Below are 17,350 nucleotides of genomic sequence, written 5' to 3' on the forward strand. Positions count from 1 at the left end.
GGGGGGGGGGGTTTGGCAGCCGTGACCTTCATCAGGGCCGAGAGCGAAAAGGACTCTGAATCGTAAATCGCGGCTGGCAGAGAGGAGCGTCGCAGCGTCTGGGGTGGCGGGGCTCGGGGTGAATAAATCATCGCCTACGCGCCCTCGCCTCGCGTCTCTGAATTCATGCATCACCCCCGTCCTGCTCCGCGCCAACACCCACTCCCTGCAAGCTCGTCTCCCCACTCCCCTCCACCAGCAACCGCTCGCTATCCTGTGACTCCCCCATATCCTGCCCCCCCCCCCCGACTCACGCTTACCCTTTCCACACGCCCTTCCATCACCACTCGCCACACTCCCACACCAGGTTGCCACCTCTTGCACTGACCAAACCCAGTCATATCGGTATCCCGTGATCACGTTCAACACAATTACACCAGATGTCGGTACAAATAAATTCCTGCCACCCAAACACAGATGCCGATTCCCAGACTGTCTGGTAGCCCAACAACCACAGGCACACATCCACCACCACACTCAGTCATCTCTGTGGCTCCCCCAACAACTCTCACGTTCCCCTCCAGCACCGGTCGCTCTCCACACTCGCCCACTTCTATCTACTGCCCTGAGAGGTGAGTGAAGTACCATTTTTGGACGTGTGAATGCTCAAAAGTACATCGCATTACTTTTTCATGAAAGTATATTTTCAATATACTGTACTAACCATTATAGTTGGTAGAATATTGGCCACGTATTTTTGTTTTTATATCGAACTATATTTTTAGTTTTGGACGAATACAATCTCTATCCACGCTAGTTAACAGCAACGAAAATTAAGAAAATGATATGTTATTGGGGATAAAATTAATCTAAAGAGAAAGACAAAACAAGAACAGATTAAGTGAGAAAAAAAAATCCAAAACTTGGGTTCAAACCTTTATTAGAAAACCAAAACAGGAGATCGGGATCCCTGAATTCAAGACGTCCGTAGCACCATCGGCTCATTTTTGGTACAAAAGTCACAAACGCCAGAGCCACGTTACCCGGCAGCTCGCGACCTGTACACAAGGAGGATCGCTCGGCACACCCTCGTCATCGCCAGCATCCGGGGGAGGGGTGTGGGTGGTAGTGGCGGCGGCGGCGGTCGTGGTGCTGGCACTAACGGAACCGGAGAAAGTTCGGGGCCACAACCTCGATTTCTAAGGATCGGTGCGACCGACACGAGCGACGGTTCACAGAAGAGTTGCCCCAAAGTCTCGCGGTTCACCGCTCGGCTCCCTGAGGTTACGCACATCACCACCTGATTACGTCTCCCGGGGCGGCATTGCCGGGCACGAGGAGGAGGAGGATGCAGTGGGCGGGATGGGGAGGGGTAGTCGAGGGGAGCGAGGAGGGGAGGGGAACGGCGGATCTCTCCATCTCTTCTGCCGCGCCACTCAGCTGTCCTTGCCGTTCTTGCCACGCTTTGCCGTCTTCTTGGGGTTGACGGGGTTCGCCTCGCACGTCGCGCAGTTCCAGCGACCTGACCACGGCGGGTGAGGGAGGCCAAGGGTGATGGTGAAGGTGGATTAGACTCAGGCGAAGGTGAGAATAAAAAACACATCCAAAGTGGTGACTTTTGTTCACAGGTTCTCACCCAAAGTGTCGCACACAACAACCTTTAAGCGATGTGCAACTAGCTGTGAGTGAACGCGGGATTTCCACTCCCGATGCAGTGTCTTGACGAACTCCACAGCATGCGGTGGCAGCACACACGACAATACGCCATGCTCTCCTCAACGGGCATCAATAACGATACGTTGTGCTGCTCACAAACGGCAGCAAGGCACAGCTCCCATCATGCCTGCGTGCATGTCCTGTGACCACCGCATTGCATGTACAGCACGCTCAGCCTCGTCCACTCAAGGCATATGGATGGCAGCGGTGCAGTGCCTTCCTGCCGATTCTAAGCAGCACTTTTTGGCGTGTCGTTCAGAGTATTTGGCTGCTATAAATGTCAACACGAAAAAGCCACTTCGTTGACTATCATGCGTTAGCAAGGTCGCTTCTGAAAAAGAGCTATATAGCTCAAGCAGGCCTTATCCGGTAAAATAAAAAGGCTTAAATAAAATGAATAGTTTAATAGTCTTGAGTTTTAACAAATGTTTCCAGCCTGCATGCTGCGTTCTCCCTTTGCGACGGGTTGCATGGCAGATTTACCGGGGCAATCCCACTCCCGAATTAGCCCCACGCGTCGGAGCGCTGGCCTTCGTGCGGGCGCTCACTAACTGTGCTTGTTACAGACAGCCTGCGCAGGGGGGACCTGCATCCGCGTGCGTGTGTACATGCGCACGTGCGCACGTGCGTGCGCGTGACGTGGCGGACGCCACTCACCCACGGGGATGTGGTCGAGCCCCACGCAGAAGGTGTGGTACCCGCGGTCGCACTTGTCGCAGAACATGAGCTGCTCCTCGTGGTGCGGCTGCCCGCACACCACGCACGTCTTGCACTCCATGCACTGCCACGGGTACGTCTTGATGACGGCCACCAGCTCGTTGCTCATGTCCAGGCACGAAGGGTGACCTGTGCGCAACGCGGCCGTTCAAAAAGTGCAGTCATCTCACCGAACTGGGCCGTCCGAGCGAGGTTCTACACATCAGGCTGCGTGTTGAGCGTTGTTCGTCTCCAGCTTTCGCCACGCGCCGCGCTGCTTACCGAGGGCATCCTCAGGAATATTCAACTCCTGAAGATGCCAGCAGAAGCTATAGTGCATGTCCAGGTTATACATCCCTTGCAAATTACTTGAATTAGGAAACCACATAGCAACACCGCCCACGCCGCCGCCCCCCCCCCCCCCCCCCCGTACTGGCTTGGCTGGTGCTGCATTCCATCTGTACCTCGCAGGGACAGCCGCCACCGGGAAGTCCCCTGGGGCAGGGCGCCTCGAGATCTACCGCACAAAAGGCGCATGCGGTGTACACATTGTGCATCGACACTCACCGCTGTTGTCACACTGCGAGCAATGCACCAGCGACTCGGCCTTGCCTTTGCGGTTGTTCTCGCGCCCCTTCAGGCAGATGCCGCACAGGGCGTTGTACACCACTTTGGGCTACGGGCGGCACGCAAGGGGGGGGGGGGGGGCAGTCGCTCGTTATTGCCCGTGACGGGGTGGCGCACGCACGTTACAGCTCATGTAACCGGCGGCACAATCAGCAACGCCGCCACTTCTTCCAGCCGGGCCGTGCCGTCGTTTGCGGCCGGGATGAGCGGAGAGAACGCGGCGGAGGCGCGGTTTGACGCTGCACGACGGCCGCAGCGCCTCCACGGTCACCCATCGGAGGCACGGCGGCGCCGTGGCTTGGGTGAGCGCGCGCGTCAACAGCGCCAGCGGCCACCGCTGAAACGAAACCTCGCAAAGGTGAGCATTAACGAGGCCAAGAGTTGAGCCTGGCAGAGGCTGACGAGATCGGCCAAACATCCCCACGTGGTCGGACTCTCCGGAAAAGGGAGACTCAAGACTCGACGAGGCTTTACTGGGTAAATGGGTAAGCAAAGGGTATTGTTATTATTATAGCGTGGGGCTCGGCTGGCGTTGGGGGAGGAGGGGGGGCGAGGGGAGGTTGCGAGCGAGGAGCGACGCGCCCGGAACGCCGCCGCTCGGAGAAGAGAGCAGACAGAGACTGGGGCTGAGCATGAGAACGTTTTAATTCTCCAAGGAAACAGGACAGCACAGCACAGCCGGGAACCGGTCGCAGGCCCAGTACACAGCAAAAGCCGACAAAAGGAGAAGGGAGCGTATAAAAAATGTTTACTCTCTACCGCAATTCCGTTAAGACAGTAAACGACAGTGGTTATTCTTTTAAAAAGACAGCAAACGATGCCGGGGACTACGCTACCAAAGTGCAGAAACGTAAAAAAAAGTGGAAATTACGATAAAATCCTCCGGAGCGGCTACCACTACTCAACAAAGTGCTTCCGTCAACGCGTACACAGACCACGACTCGGAATTCCAGAACACGTCAACGATCGCTTGTAAACAAAATAAATAACTCTACTTCATGCTCACGATAATAATAATAAAAAAGCTCAAGCTGTTTACTCGTGCTTTTCCAGCGCTACGAAAAGAAAGTGCATCCAAGGGAGAGATCAACGTGCGGTTCAAGCATCCCGGGAAGGCTTAGGCCCCCAGTGAGAGCGATCGCACAGCCGAGGAGTCCCCAGTGTCGAGCGGTCTTTGCCTCCGTGTGCGCGCGCAGGTTAGGGATTTGGGTCAAGGGTTAGGTTCAGGGGGTCAGGAGATTAGGAGTTCAGGTTGGAGTCGGCAAGGGCTGGGAGTGCAGGAGGAGGACCTAACGTTGGGAAGAGGATGGACTCAACGACAGAGGCGCATGGGAATTATCTTATTTTCTTTAAAAGTGCCTGCGTTTGCGTTACTGATGACATCCAACAGTTATGTTAGTAACAGTAAGAACATATACATACATGCACATCTATGTACAGGGAGGGTATAGCAGTGATCGTTATACGGTTCGTGTTCTGAACACACATAAAAACGTGTCCGGCTGTCATCAGCTCGGTTCTGTGTTGCACTGTGTGCGGCTGTGCACTTGGGTCTCTATGAGACGGAGATCTCTGCCACAGGGGCCACGCGGGTTCCGTGGGCCATGTGAACTTTGTGAACTACAATGGCTCGAGAGCTCCGTGAGATCTGTGGACCTACGTGGGAGGTAGGGCACGTAAACCCCCACTCATCGGGGCAGCGTCTGGACACCACCACGGCAATTGGAAAGGTGCATATGGAAATTAAGTTTAGATGCACGTCAAACAAACGGCTCTCATCTTGTGGCTACACTATTCTGTGTCCTGGGCTGTTCCAAGAAAGTTTTGAAGCTTCTTTAATGATGTCTTGGAAGTTTCAGCAAAATGACAGCGTAGCTCTTGATGTTGCGACAGTGACGTCTACTGCGGTCAATCGTGACCAAATGGGCGAGTGACTGATATCGAATTTTATCGAGGTTCTAAAAAGGAAACAGATCAGAAACGTGACACGAATATAGTTCAAACTGTAAAAGTTCGACATGAACAGAGTAATTCGCCTCCTGTGGAGTGTGACGCTGAAGCTGAGAGGAAGTGGCCAAAGCCCACTCGTCGCGACCGGGAACGAGCAGGACCGGTAGTGATGTCATTCAAACGCTGCACCCGACCACGACTGTACAGGCTGTGTTGTCATCAACGAAGCCTCAAGACCTGCAGCTCTGACAGCCTGGGACACCGCGGCTTTGGTGCGTATAGCTACAAGGCAAGAGCCGTTTGTTATTTACGTTTCCCAGCGAGGGGTAGAAGGGAGAAGAGGGCAGCAGCGGCACTAGGGACGGGCGCCGGCATTCGGCATGCAAGCCTGCACCGGAGCTGCCGTGGGAACGGTCATCGCCGGGACGATGACCGGCGCGACAGCTTGCACCGGCGCCGGCGGCCTGGGCGAGGCGTGAGCCGCAACCTCCACCGCATGCGCCGGCACGGGCAACGCCGGGGGAGGGGGGGCAGGGGCCGGGCCGGCGAGCGCCAGTCCGTGCTTGCACGTGCAGGGTGGCGCTAGAACCGGGGGCGGTTTGGCCGGCGTCAGAGCGGCCCGAAGTGGCTTGGGGGGCGGCCCGGGGAGGGGGGCGGTGGGCGGCGCGAGCGGGAACGGCGCGGTGGTTGCCGTGGAGGTTGCGGCGGCGGTGGTGGTTGCGGTGGCGGTTGCGGTGGTGGTTGCGGTGGTGGCGCCTGGCTCTGTGTGCTGCGGTGCGTGCGCCGCGTGCGGCTGTGCGCTGCTGGCCGCCGCCTTCTCCGCTACCTTGTACCCGGGCACCGCCTTGTGCTGCGCCAGGCGCGCCGCTGCCGCCGCCGGGTCCTTGGGGGGACGGCCGGGCCCGGGGCGCGGGGGGGGCGCCGGCTCCTCGGCAGCGTCGCTGGGGCTCTCGCCATCCGAGCTGCTGCTCGTGCCGCTGTCCTAGGGTCGGGAGGGAATGAGATGCGGGGACGGCGACGAACGATCAAACTTCCCGACACACGCCCCACGGCTCGGGACCAACGCCACGGCTCGCTATGCAGATCACAGGCGGACGTCGCAGTTCGCACGGCCGCACACAACGGCAGGTGGGGCTATTTACCTCTGAACCAGGCGTGGCAAGATTCATCGGCACCTGTGATTAGCACGGTTGTCTACGTATGGTGCGAAGGTTCAACATACATACAACGCCGACTGCAATCAGATATTTGTAATAAAAGGGTATTTAGTCCACGACGTATTTGTTGTCACTCAGAGCGTCGCGACACGTGGGTCCGGTGATGCGTTTAAGAAGCGATGGGATCCAATTCGTGTGTTCTATGCGAGTGGTTTGTGCAACCCCAAATTGTGACGTTTCACTGCATTGTGGGGAGGTTAGTGCTCCGACCAACGCAATGGTTGTGGGCCAGTGTCCTGGGGAGCTGGGTTCACCATTCACTTCAAGATTAATGCTGATGATGGACAATGACACTGACGATGCAATTGATGGTGATGATGATGATGCCGATGTGATCAATGATGATGATGTGAGAAATAGTGATGCCGATAATGTTGATGATGTGAGAAAGTATGGCCATTATGTCACTGGTGACGATTGGGAGGCACGCAGCATTGTGACAGTGCGCGCTTGTCGGTCATGCCAGTGTGTGACGGTGCACGTGTGACGGTGCACGTGCGAGGGTGCACGTGTGACGGTGCGCATAGCGATGCGGTGCCGGGGTGCTGGTCGTTACGGAGGTCGAGTCGTCCCCGCGTCGCCCCTGCGTGTCTCCGTCTCCGTCATCGTCCGAGTCGGCGCCGTCGCTGTCGGGCGCCGGCAGCTCGGGGTCGAGCGGCGGCGCGTAGAGCGCCGTGTTCACCGGGAGGTAGCGCAGCTCGCTCGCCGAGTACCTGTGCCCACGCACAACAACAACAACGACGGCAGTGACGACAATGATGACAACAGTCATCCCCCCGCTTAGTACCTGTGCCCACGCGCACCAACAACAACGGCAGTGACGACAATGATGACAACAGTCATCTCCCCCCCCCCCCCGCTTAGTACCTGTGCCCACGCGCAACAACAACAACGGCAGTGACGACAATGATGACAACAGTCATCCCCCCCGCTTAGTACCTGTGCCCACGCACAACCACAACAACGGCAGTGACAACAATGATGACAACAGTCATCCCCCCCGCTTAGTACCTGTGCCCACGCACAACAACAACAACGGCAGTGACAACAATGATGACAACAGTCATCCCCCCCGCTTAGTACCTGTGCCCACGCACAACCACAACAACGGCAGTGACGACAATGATGACAACAGTCACCCCCCCCCCCGCTTAGCCGCGTGCAACGCCGGGGCAAATGCTGTTTGTGAGCGCCTATTAGTGCCAGCACGGCACACCAATAGCACGGCACACCAATAGCACGGCACACCAATAGCACGGCACACCAATAGCACGACACACCAATAGCACGGCACACCGAGGGGGGCGAGGATAAGACAGCGTGAGGCACTTCTGAACGCTTTCAAGTCTCCAACACCGTTGTCCGAGCTTTGCAACAGTTGCTCAAAGCACTGGCCACCATGCCACCGCTCCGCATACACACATATAAAGACAAAGACCCCCCCCCCATATAGCCTTTAAGATACTTTTGGGGAAAGTACTATTTGCAAGCACCCATGAGAGCCAGCACAATGCAAGGAGGGTGGTGTGGCCAACACTACGCTTAGGTGCCTTTGTCTTTCGAAGTTCTTTCCTTTACATACCACACGAGATACTTGTTTAAGCGGGAGGTCCTAGACCCGTTAAAATATTCTCCACTTTTACTGGCCATGAGCGGGGAATCGAACTCGGGTCGCTGGGTTCGTAGCGCCGCAGTGAGCTAACCAGTGCCCCACCGCTCTCCACCATATTTATGCAAACGCACACGCACACACAACCCCGACCGCTTGCACGACAGCGACGTACATGTGGTCCACGCTCACCTCTTGTAGTACTCCTGGAACTGGCCCGGAATGAGGGCGACAGGGTAGGACCCGACCTTGGTCTTGTCGGGCGCGATGGCCTTGTACTTGCCATACGGGAACTGGATTGTCTGTTGGATGCCACAGGGGGAGACAGAGACAGGCGTGACTCTGTGTCCAAGTGTCCATGTGCAACTGCCCGTCCATGTGCCTGTGTGGTCTGTATTGACATGGGACAGCAGAAGATCCGTGTGTCCCTGTGTGAGTATGCCCATGTGTAATTGTAGTCTGTGTGTTTGTAGTATTGTGCTCGCAAGTCTGTCTGCTCGTGTGTTTGTGTTTGTATGTACCTGACCACACATATTTGTCCGTGTGTCTCGCTAACAGCACTTAAGGCTATATGGGGGATCTTAGCATTTGTACTCAAATTCCAGTATATATCCGTTTGCCCGTGTGCCAATGTCTGTCAATGTGTAAGTGTGCCCCCGTGTGTGTGTGCATGTCCAAGTGCCTGTGTGTCCACCTGGCTGTGTGTACATGTCTGTAAATGTACCCGTGTGCCCGTGTGTCAACCACGTGCCAATATGTCCACATCACCGCGTATCCACAGCTTTGGACGTGCAAGTGCATCCATGAGTTCGCGCGTCCGTGTGTTCATGGGCATCTCTGTCCATGAGCGAGCGTGTCATAGCGTCTGTGCGAAAGCCCTATGTCCACGCGTCTGTGCGTCTCCGTGTGTCTGCGTGCGTCCCCCCGGTGCGTCCGCGTGTCCCCACGTGCGTCTGCAGGTCGAAGTAGGCGCGCCGCTCCTCCAGGCGCTCGCGGTTCAGGTTGAGGTTGTACTCGGCCGCCTTGCGCACGGCTTTCTTCATGTATTCGGGAGCCTTGCCCGGCTCCACCTTCTGGTTGCTCTGCTGTTGCTGTGGTCAGCAAAAACATTCACTCACTCACACAAATACACTCAGGTGTTCACTCGTTCATACTCATGTATTCACTCGTGTGTTCATTTGCTACTCACAAATTTATGCACTCACTCAATCACCCTCCCCTTCACTCATACACTCACCCACTTACTCTTTGGTTATTTCGGAAAAGTTACGTTCTACCTGATGACGGTTGCTTGTGTTGCAATCAAAACGTTGTATTCTATTATTTAATTTATTTTCTTTCTACGTGACTTGTACAAAGAGTAATTCCTGCAGTCACGAAAGCTTCAAATCAAGTTTACTCACCCACTTGTACAAGCACTTGCTCATCCACTTACTCACTTGTTCACTCACCCACCCATCCACCCACTCACCCACCGATACATCAGTATTTTAAAGCAAGCACACATAATTTGTTTATTCATGATCAACACTAAACATATTTATTTTTCATTAAAACTTCAGCCAAGCACTCACCGAGTACTCCTTGTAGCGGTCGGTGATCCTCTGCCGCTCGCGGTCCTGTAGCACGGTCACGTACTCGGCGTACTTGGTGGGGTACTCCTTCATCAGTAGGTCGATGACCTCGTCGCTGCGCAGTGCCGTCAGCCCTAACACGCGTGAGCGCACAAAACCCATCGGCATCATTTTAATAATTACACCGCGCCTCCTGTGCAGTAACATCTCCTGGGAGCCCTGTGAAGGCACAAGACGAACCCGCCGCCAGCCTGCAAGTGAGCATCCGTCTGCCAGTACGGGGCAAAGTTGGGATGACCATGCCGCCGGCACACCACGGCCTGCTCCATTTGGAATAACGTTTCGAGATCTTTAAGGAAGCAGTATTTTATCGTTAATGCACCCGGCAGCATAAACCAGGTTGGCTGCGGAGCTCGAACCGCGGAAAAATAGTAAAATGCGCTACCGCCGGACTACGTGACGGCCCACCATACAAACGCCGATGTTGGTGAAGAGGCCCTGCCATTTGAGGATGCCCTGGGGGGGCTCATTGGTGCTGCTCGACTACCCCAGGGAGTCATTGTTGGTGCTGGGCCCGTTTGCTTCGTTCCACGCTGTGCCACGGTACTGTCCTCTCTCTCTCCTCTCTCCCGTGTTTCTCTGTTCCGAGGTTAACGACCCGGCCCGTTTGTTGACCTCTCGATGCGACCTAGCGCAGTCAACGAGTGCAAATTCGCACAGCGCGGGGGCAAAAGGTGGGCCCCGCTTACCCAGCGTGCACTGCGTCTCCGTGATGACGTTGAGCTCGCGCAGGTGGAGCTTCTCCTTGTGCGACAGGTCGTGTCGCTCCAGGTCTGGGCGTCACACACAAAGACAAACATCCCCAGTATTGCCTTCAACAGACTGTACCATTAGCATGGTTGGCTACGTACAGTCCCAAAGATGTTCAACATACATACATACAAGTGCTGTGAGCAAACACCTATGAAGGCCAGCATGGCTGGCCAATCGGAGAACCCTGAGGAGACTCGTGCAGAATAGGGGGGGCAACATACAAACTACACAGAGAAATGCATCCGAGTCAGGAATTGAGCCAAGGTGTTTCTTGCTGTGAGGCACAGGTGTAACCACAACAGCACCACCCTGCCGCCCAAATGATGGTGATTTCTTGAGGATTTTTTACAACTACCAGTGAGGTGGGGGGTTGGGTCAGAGTAATTGCTGGCACACCTGGGTATTTGCGCTTGAAGGAGGTGACCCCCAGATACTCGCTGATCTGCTCTTGGAGCATGTAGTACTCGCCCCCGTCGTCCGAAGGCCACTTGTACTCCACGAGCATCTCGGCCAGGAAGAATGCTCCACTGCACACCGAGCTACGGAGCGGATTACATGGAAAAAAAACCTCAACGCATTTGCCAATAATACTGTGTGTTGCCTTAAAAAGAAACATCTTTCATATGGCCCTTCTTCATAGCACATAAACAGAGAGGCCGGTAGTAGAGAGACGGATTGGATAGAGAGGAGAGTGCACTTGTTTACACCATGGGGCTTGATGAGGATTACATTTTTAAAATGTCATCTGATGACAACCAGTTTTTTAGAGAATACGGTAGATTTAACAACTTACAGAACTGTGCAATGCTCTAAGCCGTACCTGGAAGAAAATATGGTCCAAGCAGAACTCCGTCCTGTATCTTAACATTTAACTAGAAAATGTTATGTCCATCCGCCTATCGACTTTCCACACCATAATTATCCAGCAACAGCATTTGTTTATGCGAGCAAACTGTGGACCGGTTTTGACCTGGGTCTCATCAGCAGTCAGGCTGCTGCTGGGTTACCAAGTGTTACGAGCAAGAACATTCCATCTCAACCATGGGATCCTGTTCAATGCAAAAAAACAAACGGGTTATACATCTATTATTGATTTTTCGATAATAGTTGCCGTAATCAAATGATTCCACACGTGATGGGATTGACAATGGAACCTGGTTGCATTTTTGTAAAAATGTAACATCAACCGCAAGCGAATGTTCAAAACGCACGGCGCGTTCCAATTTTATTGATCGGCAGTCGGCAAGCTACCACACGGTGCGTATCAACGGACACGAAAACACACGCAGGACTGGACTTTTGTTGTAAATGTGCAATGACGGATTAATTGAACGCCACCGGTGAGCTCTCACCTGACGTCCTGGATGGTGTCGCTGCTCCGAGAGCTGTCACCTGACCCCAACCGCCGCCGTTTGGTCGGACGGGTCCCAGTCTCTTGAGCTCCAGCCTCTTGCGTGTCGGCCTTCTTAGCTCCAGCCTCTTGCGTGTCGGCCTTCTGAGCTCCAGCCTCTTGGGTGTCGGCCTTCTGGGCTCCAGTCTCCTGCGTGTCGGCCTCCTGAGCTCCAACCTCCTGCGTATCGGCCTTCTGTGATCCAACCTCCTGCATGTCGGCCTTCTGTGATCCAACCTCCTGCATGTCGGCCTTCTGTGCTCCAACCTCCTGCGTGTCGGCCTTCTGTGCTCCAACCTCCTGCGTGTCGGCCTTCTGTGATCCAACCTCCTGCATGTCGGCCTTCTGTGCTCCAGCCTTCTGCATGTCGGCCTTCTGTGCTCCAACCTCCTGCATGTCGGCCTTCTTAGCTCCAGCCTCCTGCGTGTCGGCCTTCTGTGCTCCAACCTCCTGCGTGTCGGCCTTCTGTGCTCCAGCCTCTTGCGTGTCGGCCTTCTGTGCTCCAGCCTCATGCGTGTCGGCCTTCTGTGCTCCAACCTCCTGCATGTCGGCCTTCTTAGCTCCAGCCTCTTGCGTGTTGGCCTTCTGTGATCCAACCTCTTGCGTGTCGGCCTTCAGTGCTCCAGCCTCCTGCGTGTCGGCCTTCTTAGCTCCAGCCTCTTGCGTGTCGGCCTTCTGTGATCCAACCTCTTGCGTGTCGGCCTTCTTAGCTCCAGCCTCCTGCGTGTCGGCCTTCTTAGCTCCAACCTCCTGCATGTCGGCCTTCTTAGCTCCAACCTCCTGCATGTCGGCCTTCTTAGCTCCAACCTCCTGCATGTCGGCATTCTTAGCTCCAGCCTCTTGGGTGTCGGCCTTCTGAGCTCCAGCCTCCTCCGTGTCGGCCTTCTGTGCTCCATCCTCCGGTGTCAAAACCTGTTGAGCTCCAGCCTCCGGTGCTGTGGTCTTCTCCGCACCAATTTCCAATGCTCCGCCAACTTGAGATCGAGCCTCCTGTGTCTCTGACGTCTCCATTTCTTCTTCCTGTGTCACAGCCCCGTGGCCTCCACTCTCCTGGCTCTCAGACACGCACGCTCCACTTTTCTGAATCACAGACTCCTGACTAGTCATGGACGTGCGTGGATCCACCTCGTTCACCTCCTCCATCTCCACGTCCTGAGGCACAGACCCGTCATCTCTCACATCCCCCGTGCTCGTCACTTTAGCCATGTGCTCCCCCACGCCCCGTGTTATGACCGCAGAGGTCCCCTCGTTCTTGGTCCCTTCGTCTCTAGATACAACAGCCCCCACCGCCACTATCACCGTGCGCAATGCTGCCTCTCCGCTTCCCGATGCTCGCTTTTCAGTCACTGACGCTGCTGCCAAAGGTGCTGTTGTCGATGTTATTCGTGCTGCTGTTGCTATCATTGGCTGTGTCGATGTCGGTGATGCGTCTGTCGATGTCGGCGATGCTGCTGTAGAGGATACTGCTGTTGATGATGCTGCTACTGCTGCTGTTGATGCCGCTGTCAACGTGGATGGTGCTGCTGCCATTGACGCTACTGTCAATGATGCTATCGATGAAGCTGCTGTAGCTGGGGCTGCTGTTGATGATGCTACTGTAGCTGGGGCTGCTGTTGATGATACTGCTGAAGCTGTTGTCGATGTGCATGGGGCTGCTGCCAATGATGATGCTGGAACTGCTGCTGCTGTCGTTGTATGTAGGATATCTGTTGATGAAGCTGTCGATGTCGCTGCTGCCAATGATGTTTCTGTCCATGATGTTACTGTCAATGATGTTTCCGCTGGCGATGCTGCTGTTGAAGATGTTGCTGCTGCTGGCGATGTTGCTGCTGCTGTGGATGATGATGATGTTGCTGTCGACGATGTTGCTGCTGCTGTCGACGATGCTGTTGCTGTCGACGATGTTGCTGCTGCTGCTGCTGCTGTTGATGATGTTGCTGCTGCTGCTGTTGACGAAGTTGCTGCTGCTGTTGAGGATGTTGCTGCTGCTGCTGTTGACAATGTTGCTGCTGCTGCTGTTGACGATGTTGCTGCTGCTGTCGACGAAGTTGCTGCTGCTGTTGACGATGTTGCTGCTGCTGCTGTTGACGATGTTGCTGCTGCTGCTGTTGACGATGTTGCTGCTGCTGTCAATGCCGCTGTCCATGTCGATGGCACCCCTGTCAACGTCGATGCAGTTGCAGGCACTGGTGATGGCGGCGCCACGGATGACGATGCTGCGGACGATACTGCGGACGGCGCTGCCGATGCTAACGCTGCAGCCTTGATTGCTGGCAATACCACCTCGTCAGATACCTCCGCCACCACCACCGTTGGCACCGCTGCCGCCGCTGGGACTGCTTTCACGGCTGCTTCTGCCGTCTCTGCCGCTGTCGTTCCGAGTGCCACCGTCTGTGGCACTGCCGCACTGGTCACCCGTGCTTCCGCTTGTGCTACATTCCTTGCTGCTGCTGCTGCTGCTGGTACTGCTGCCTGTGGCTTTGCCGAATCGGGGGCCGCTCTTTCCTGGGTCTCAATCTGCCGGGGTTCAGATTCCGGTGGTAAAGGGCAGACGGGTGGCAGTGGAACAGGAGGAGGTGGTGGTGTAGTCCCAGCTACACCACTGTCCGAAGGCGGTGCAGCTGTTGTAGCTGGTGGTGGTGCTGGGGCAACCCCCGTATTCCGAGAGCCGTCCTCCTCCTCGGCCTGTCCAGAAGACCACCCGGTTAAAACGCACACGGCGCCTCACAAACGCGCGTTCACAACGGTCAGGGAATTTCCCGTCAGTTTATGTTTGTGATGGGCAGCAGAGGGCAGTGCAGGAACGTCCATTGTTGTGTTTGCTGCTTCTCAACGCTCCCACTTCTACGCTCCACGCCGTCGCCAACTGGCATTAACCAGCGTGGTGAAGTATGGTCTAATTCGATTTAAAGCTTTCGTGACTGCAGGGATTCATCTTCTTGGTTCTTTCGGTAAAGTCACGTAGAATGGAAATAATAAAATAATCAAAATAAAACAATAAAATAATTCTCACGACGTTTCGGCCACAACGCAAGCAGCCGTCCTCATTATTTCCATTCTACGTGACTTTACCGAAAGAACCAAGAAGAAGTATGGTCTAATTACGCCACCGAGGCCCTCGTCCGGCAGTGAATGGGCACACGAGCCGGCACCAAGTACAACAACTAACGCGTGGTACTGTTACAGCTGCTGCTGCTGCCACCCCGGTGGACGAGAAGCCCCAAGCAGAGCAGCAATCAGAGAGCACCTGCTGCTGCTGCTGCCACCCCGGTGGAGGAGCGCAGCAAGGGGAGATGCGGGCAGAGTGGGGAGCAACGAAGGCGACTGGAGGAGATGGAAGGAGGAACGTGGTGTGGGCGGTGTGGGGGCGAGGGAGCGGGGGGTGTGGGGGAACAGCGGGGGGGGGACAGTGAGGAGGGGGGGGTAACGGGGGGGGGGGGGGGTAACGGGGGGGGGGGGTAACGGGGGGGGGGTAACGGGGGGGGGGGGTAACGGGGGGTGGTAACGGGGGGGGTAACGGGGGGGGTGTGGGAGAACAGCGGGGGGGGGGGGACAGTGAGGAGGGGGGGTAACGGGGGGGGGTAACGGGGGGGGGGTAACGAGGGGGGGGTAACGGGGGGGGGGTAACGGGGGGGGGGGGGGGTAACGGGGGGGGGGTAACGGGGGGGGTATGGAGAATTGTTATGAGGGAAGTTGGAGAGTGGGGGAACAGCAGGGGACGGGTAGCAATGGGGGGGGGGGGTAGCAATGAGGGGGGGGGGTAGCAATGGGGGAAGGGGGTAGCAATGGGGGGGGGGGTAGCAATGGGGGGGGGGGGTAGCAATGGGGGGGGTAGCAATGGGGGAAGGGGGTAGCAATGGGGGGGGTAGCAATGGGGGAAGGGGGTAGCAATGGGGGGGGGTAGCAATGGGGGGGGGGGTAGCAATGGGGGGGGGGGTAGCAATGGGGGGTAGCAATGGGGGGGGTAGCAATGGGGGAAGGGGGTAGCAATGGGGGGGGGGGTAGCAATGGGGGAAGGGGGTAGCAATGGGGGGGGGTAGCAATGGGGGGGTGGTAGCAATGGGGGAAGGGGGTAGCAATGGGGGGGGGGGTAGCAATGGGGGGGGGGGGTAGCAATGGGGGGGGGGGTAGCAATGGGGGGGGGGGTAGCAATGGGGAAGGGGGGTAGCAATGGGGGGGGGTAGCAATGGGGGGGGGTAGCAATGGGGGGGGTAGCAATGGGGGAAGGGGGTAGCAATGGGGGAAGGGGGTAGCAATGGGGGGGGTAGCAATGGGGGGGGGGTAGCAATGGGGGAAGGGGGGTAGCAATGGGGGGGGGGGTAGCAATGGGGGGGGTAGCAATGGGGGAAGGGGGTAGCAATGGGGGGGGGTAGCAATGGGGGGGGTAGCAATGGGGGGGGGTAGCAATGGGGGGGGGGGGGTAGCAATGGGGGGGGGGGGGTAGCAATGGGGGGGGGGGGTAGCAATGGGGGGGTAGCAATGGGGGGGGGGGTTAGCAATGGGGGGGGAGGGGGTGGGAACGCCGGGATGAGAGGATGAGGAGGGAGAAGCAGCCAGAAAGGACGAGAGGAGCCGTGAGGAGCAGAGGGCGTAAGGAACAGGGGCAGCGAGAGGCAGCTGACCAGGAGACTAAAGAGAGCATGGCTAGAAAGGGGCAGCAGTAGAAGATTCAGCCAGCACGGGGGAGCAGGGGCAGGGGGCAGGGAGCAGGGGGAGCAGAGGGCAGGGGGGCAGGGGGAACAAGGGGCAGGGGGAGCAAGGGGGCAGGGGGAGCAGGGGGCAGGGGGAGCAAGGGGGCAGGGGGAGCAAGGGGCAGGGGGAGCAGGGGGCAGGGGGAGCAAGGGGCAGGGGGAGCAAGGGGCAGGGGGAGCAAGGGGCAGGGGGAGCAAGGGGCAGGGGGCAGGGGGAGCAAGGGGCAGGGGGAACAAGGGGCAGGGGGAGCAAGGGGCAGGGGGAGCAAGGGGAGCAGGGGGCAGGGGGAGCAAGGGGGCAGGGGGAGCAGGGGGCAGGGGCAGCAGGGGCCAGCAGGGGGCAGGGGGAGACGAGGGGGCAGGGGGAGCCGCTCACCGGGTCTCCGCTCCGAGTGTCACCGCCAGACGCCATCTTCCCTCCCCCCCCCCTCCTAATTTACCGGGGACCACGTGATCCACGGAAGCCTCGCGCGGACAACGCGTCCCGAGAAACGCGCTTCGTAAATCCGTGGATGTAAATATTGGCGTTGCGTGTGGTCAAATAACAGACGGGAACTTTAAGTATTTGTTGTTAACTTTAGGTATTTGTCGGTATGGTCTCCAGCACGACGCGAACGATGACTCTGCGCGATGCAATGGGCAACTTTGCGTCGATCTGACACGCAAATTGGAGCTGGAAGTTCACATACATGTCAACCCCTTATCAGTGCCCGACCTCATTGCAGACCAATTCAGACCTCAATTAAGACCTCATTGGTCACGCCGTGCCCCTTATTCATCTCAACGTTCATCCTACAAAGTGCCATCACAGGGGAGAATCACAAACAAATATAAACTTTTTTGCACCTATTGAAACGGCTCTACGCCGTATGGACCTGAAAACTCAATTTCCTTGTGCAAGACTACGGGTAAGGGGCCGTCCATAAATGACGTCACGCGATTTTGGACGATTTTTGCCCCCCCCCCCCCCCATCGTCACGTGGCGTCACAAAAAGTCAGACCCCCCCCCCTCAAATATGACGTCACAAAGCTCTGCCCCCCCCCCCCCAAAACCATATTTTTGTAAATAAATCATGCTTCAAATCGCT

At 56.7% G+C, this 17,350-nt stretch overlaps 1 protein-coding gene across 1 annotated transcript; it reads right to left on the reverse strand.

The window, feature by feature from the left end:
- Window positions 1-902: 902 nt before the first annotated feature.
- PHF10 (PHD finger protein 10) lies at window positions 903-16,710 on the reverse strand. The gene is made up of 12 exons (XM_061580965.1): window positions 16,639-16,710; window positions 11,534-14,256; window positions 10,578-10,720; window positions 10,118-10,201; window positions 9,369-9,502; window positions 8,742-8,885; window positions 7,987-8,096; window positions 6,742-6,898; window positions 5,795-5,950; window positions 2,959-3,067; window positions 2,353-2,541; window positions 903-1,501 (listed from the first exon to the last, which is right to left on the reverse strand). The coding sequence occupies exons 1-12, from the start codon at window positions 16,672-16,674 to the stop codon at window positions 1,416-1,418; spliced, it is 4,071 nt and encodes a 1,356-aa protein (XP_061436949.1). The 5' UTR covers window positions 16,675-16,710; the 3' UTR covers window positions 903-1,415.
- Between the last annotated feature and the right edge of the window lie 640 nt (window positions 16,711-17,350).

The sequence above is a fragment of the Lethenteron reissneri genome, chromosome 8, assembly GCF_015708825.2.
Source record: "Lethenteron reissneri isolate LAM-NWPU_2019-01 chromosome 8, ASM1570882v1, whole genome shotgun sequence".
NCBI lineage: Eukaryota > Metazoa > Chordata > Hyperoartia > Petromyzontiformes > Petromyzontidae > Lethenteron > Lethenteron reissneri.

Coding starts and splice junctions, on each gene's coding strand:
- PHF10 (XM_061580965.1), bottom strand. CDS start 16,674: ATGGCGTCTGGCGGTGACACTCGGAGCGGAGACCCG. Junction 8,097..8,741: donor ACTTCGACCTGCAGACGCAC/GTGGGGACACGC, acceptor GGCATCCAACAG/ACAATCCAGTTCCCGTATGG. Junction 6,899..7,986: donor TTCCAGGAGTACTACAAGAG/GTGAGCGTGGAC, acceptor GCGTGGGCACAG/GTACTCGGCGAGCGAGCTGC.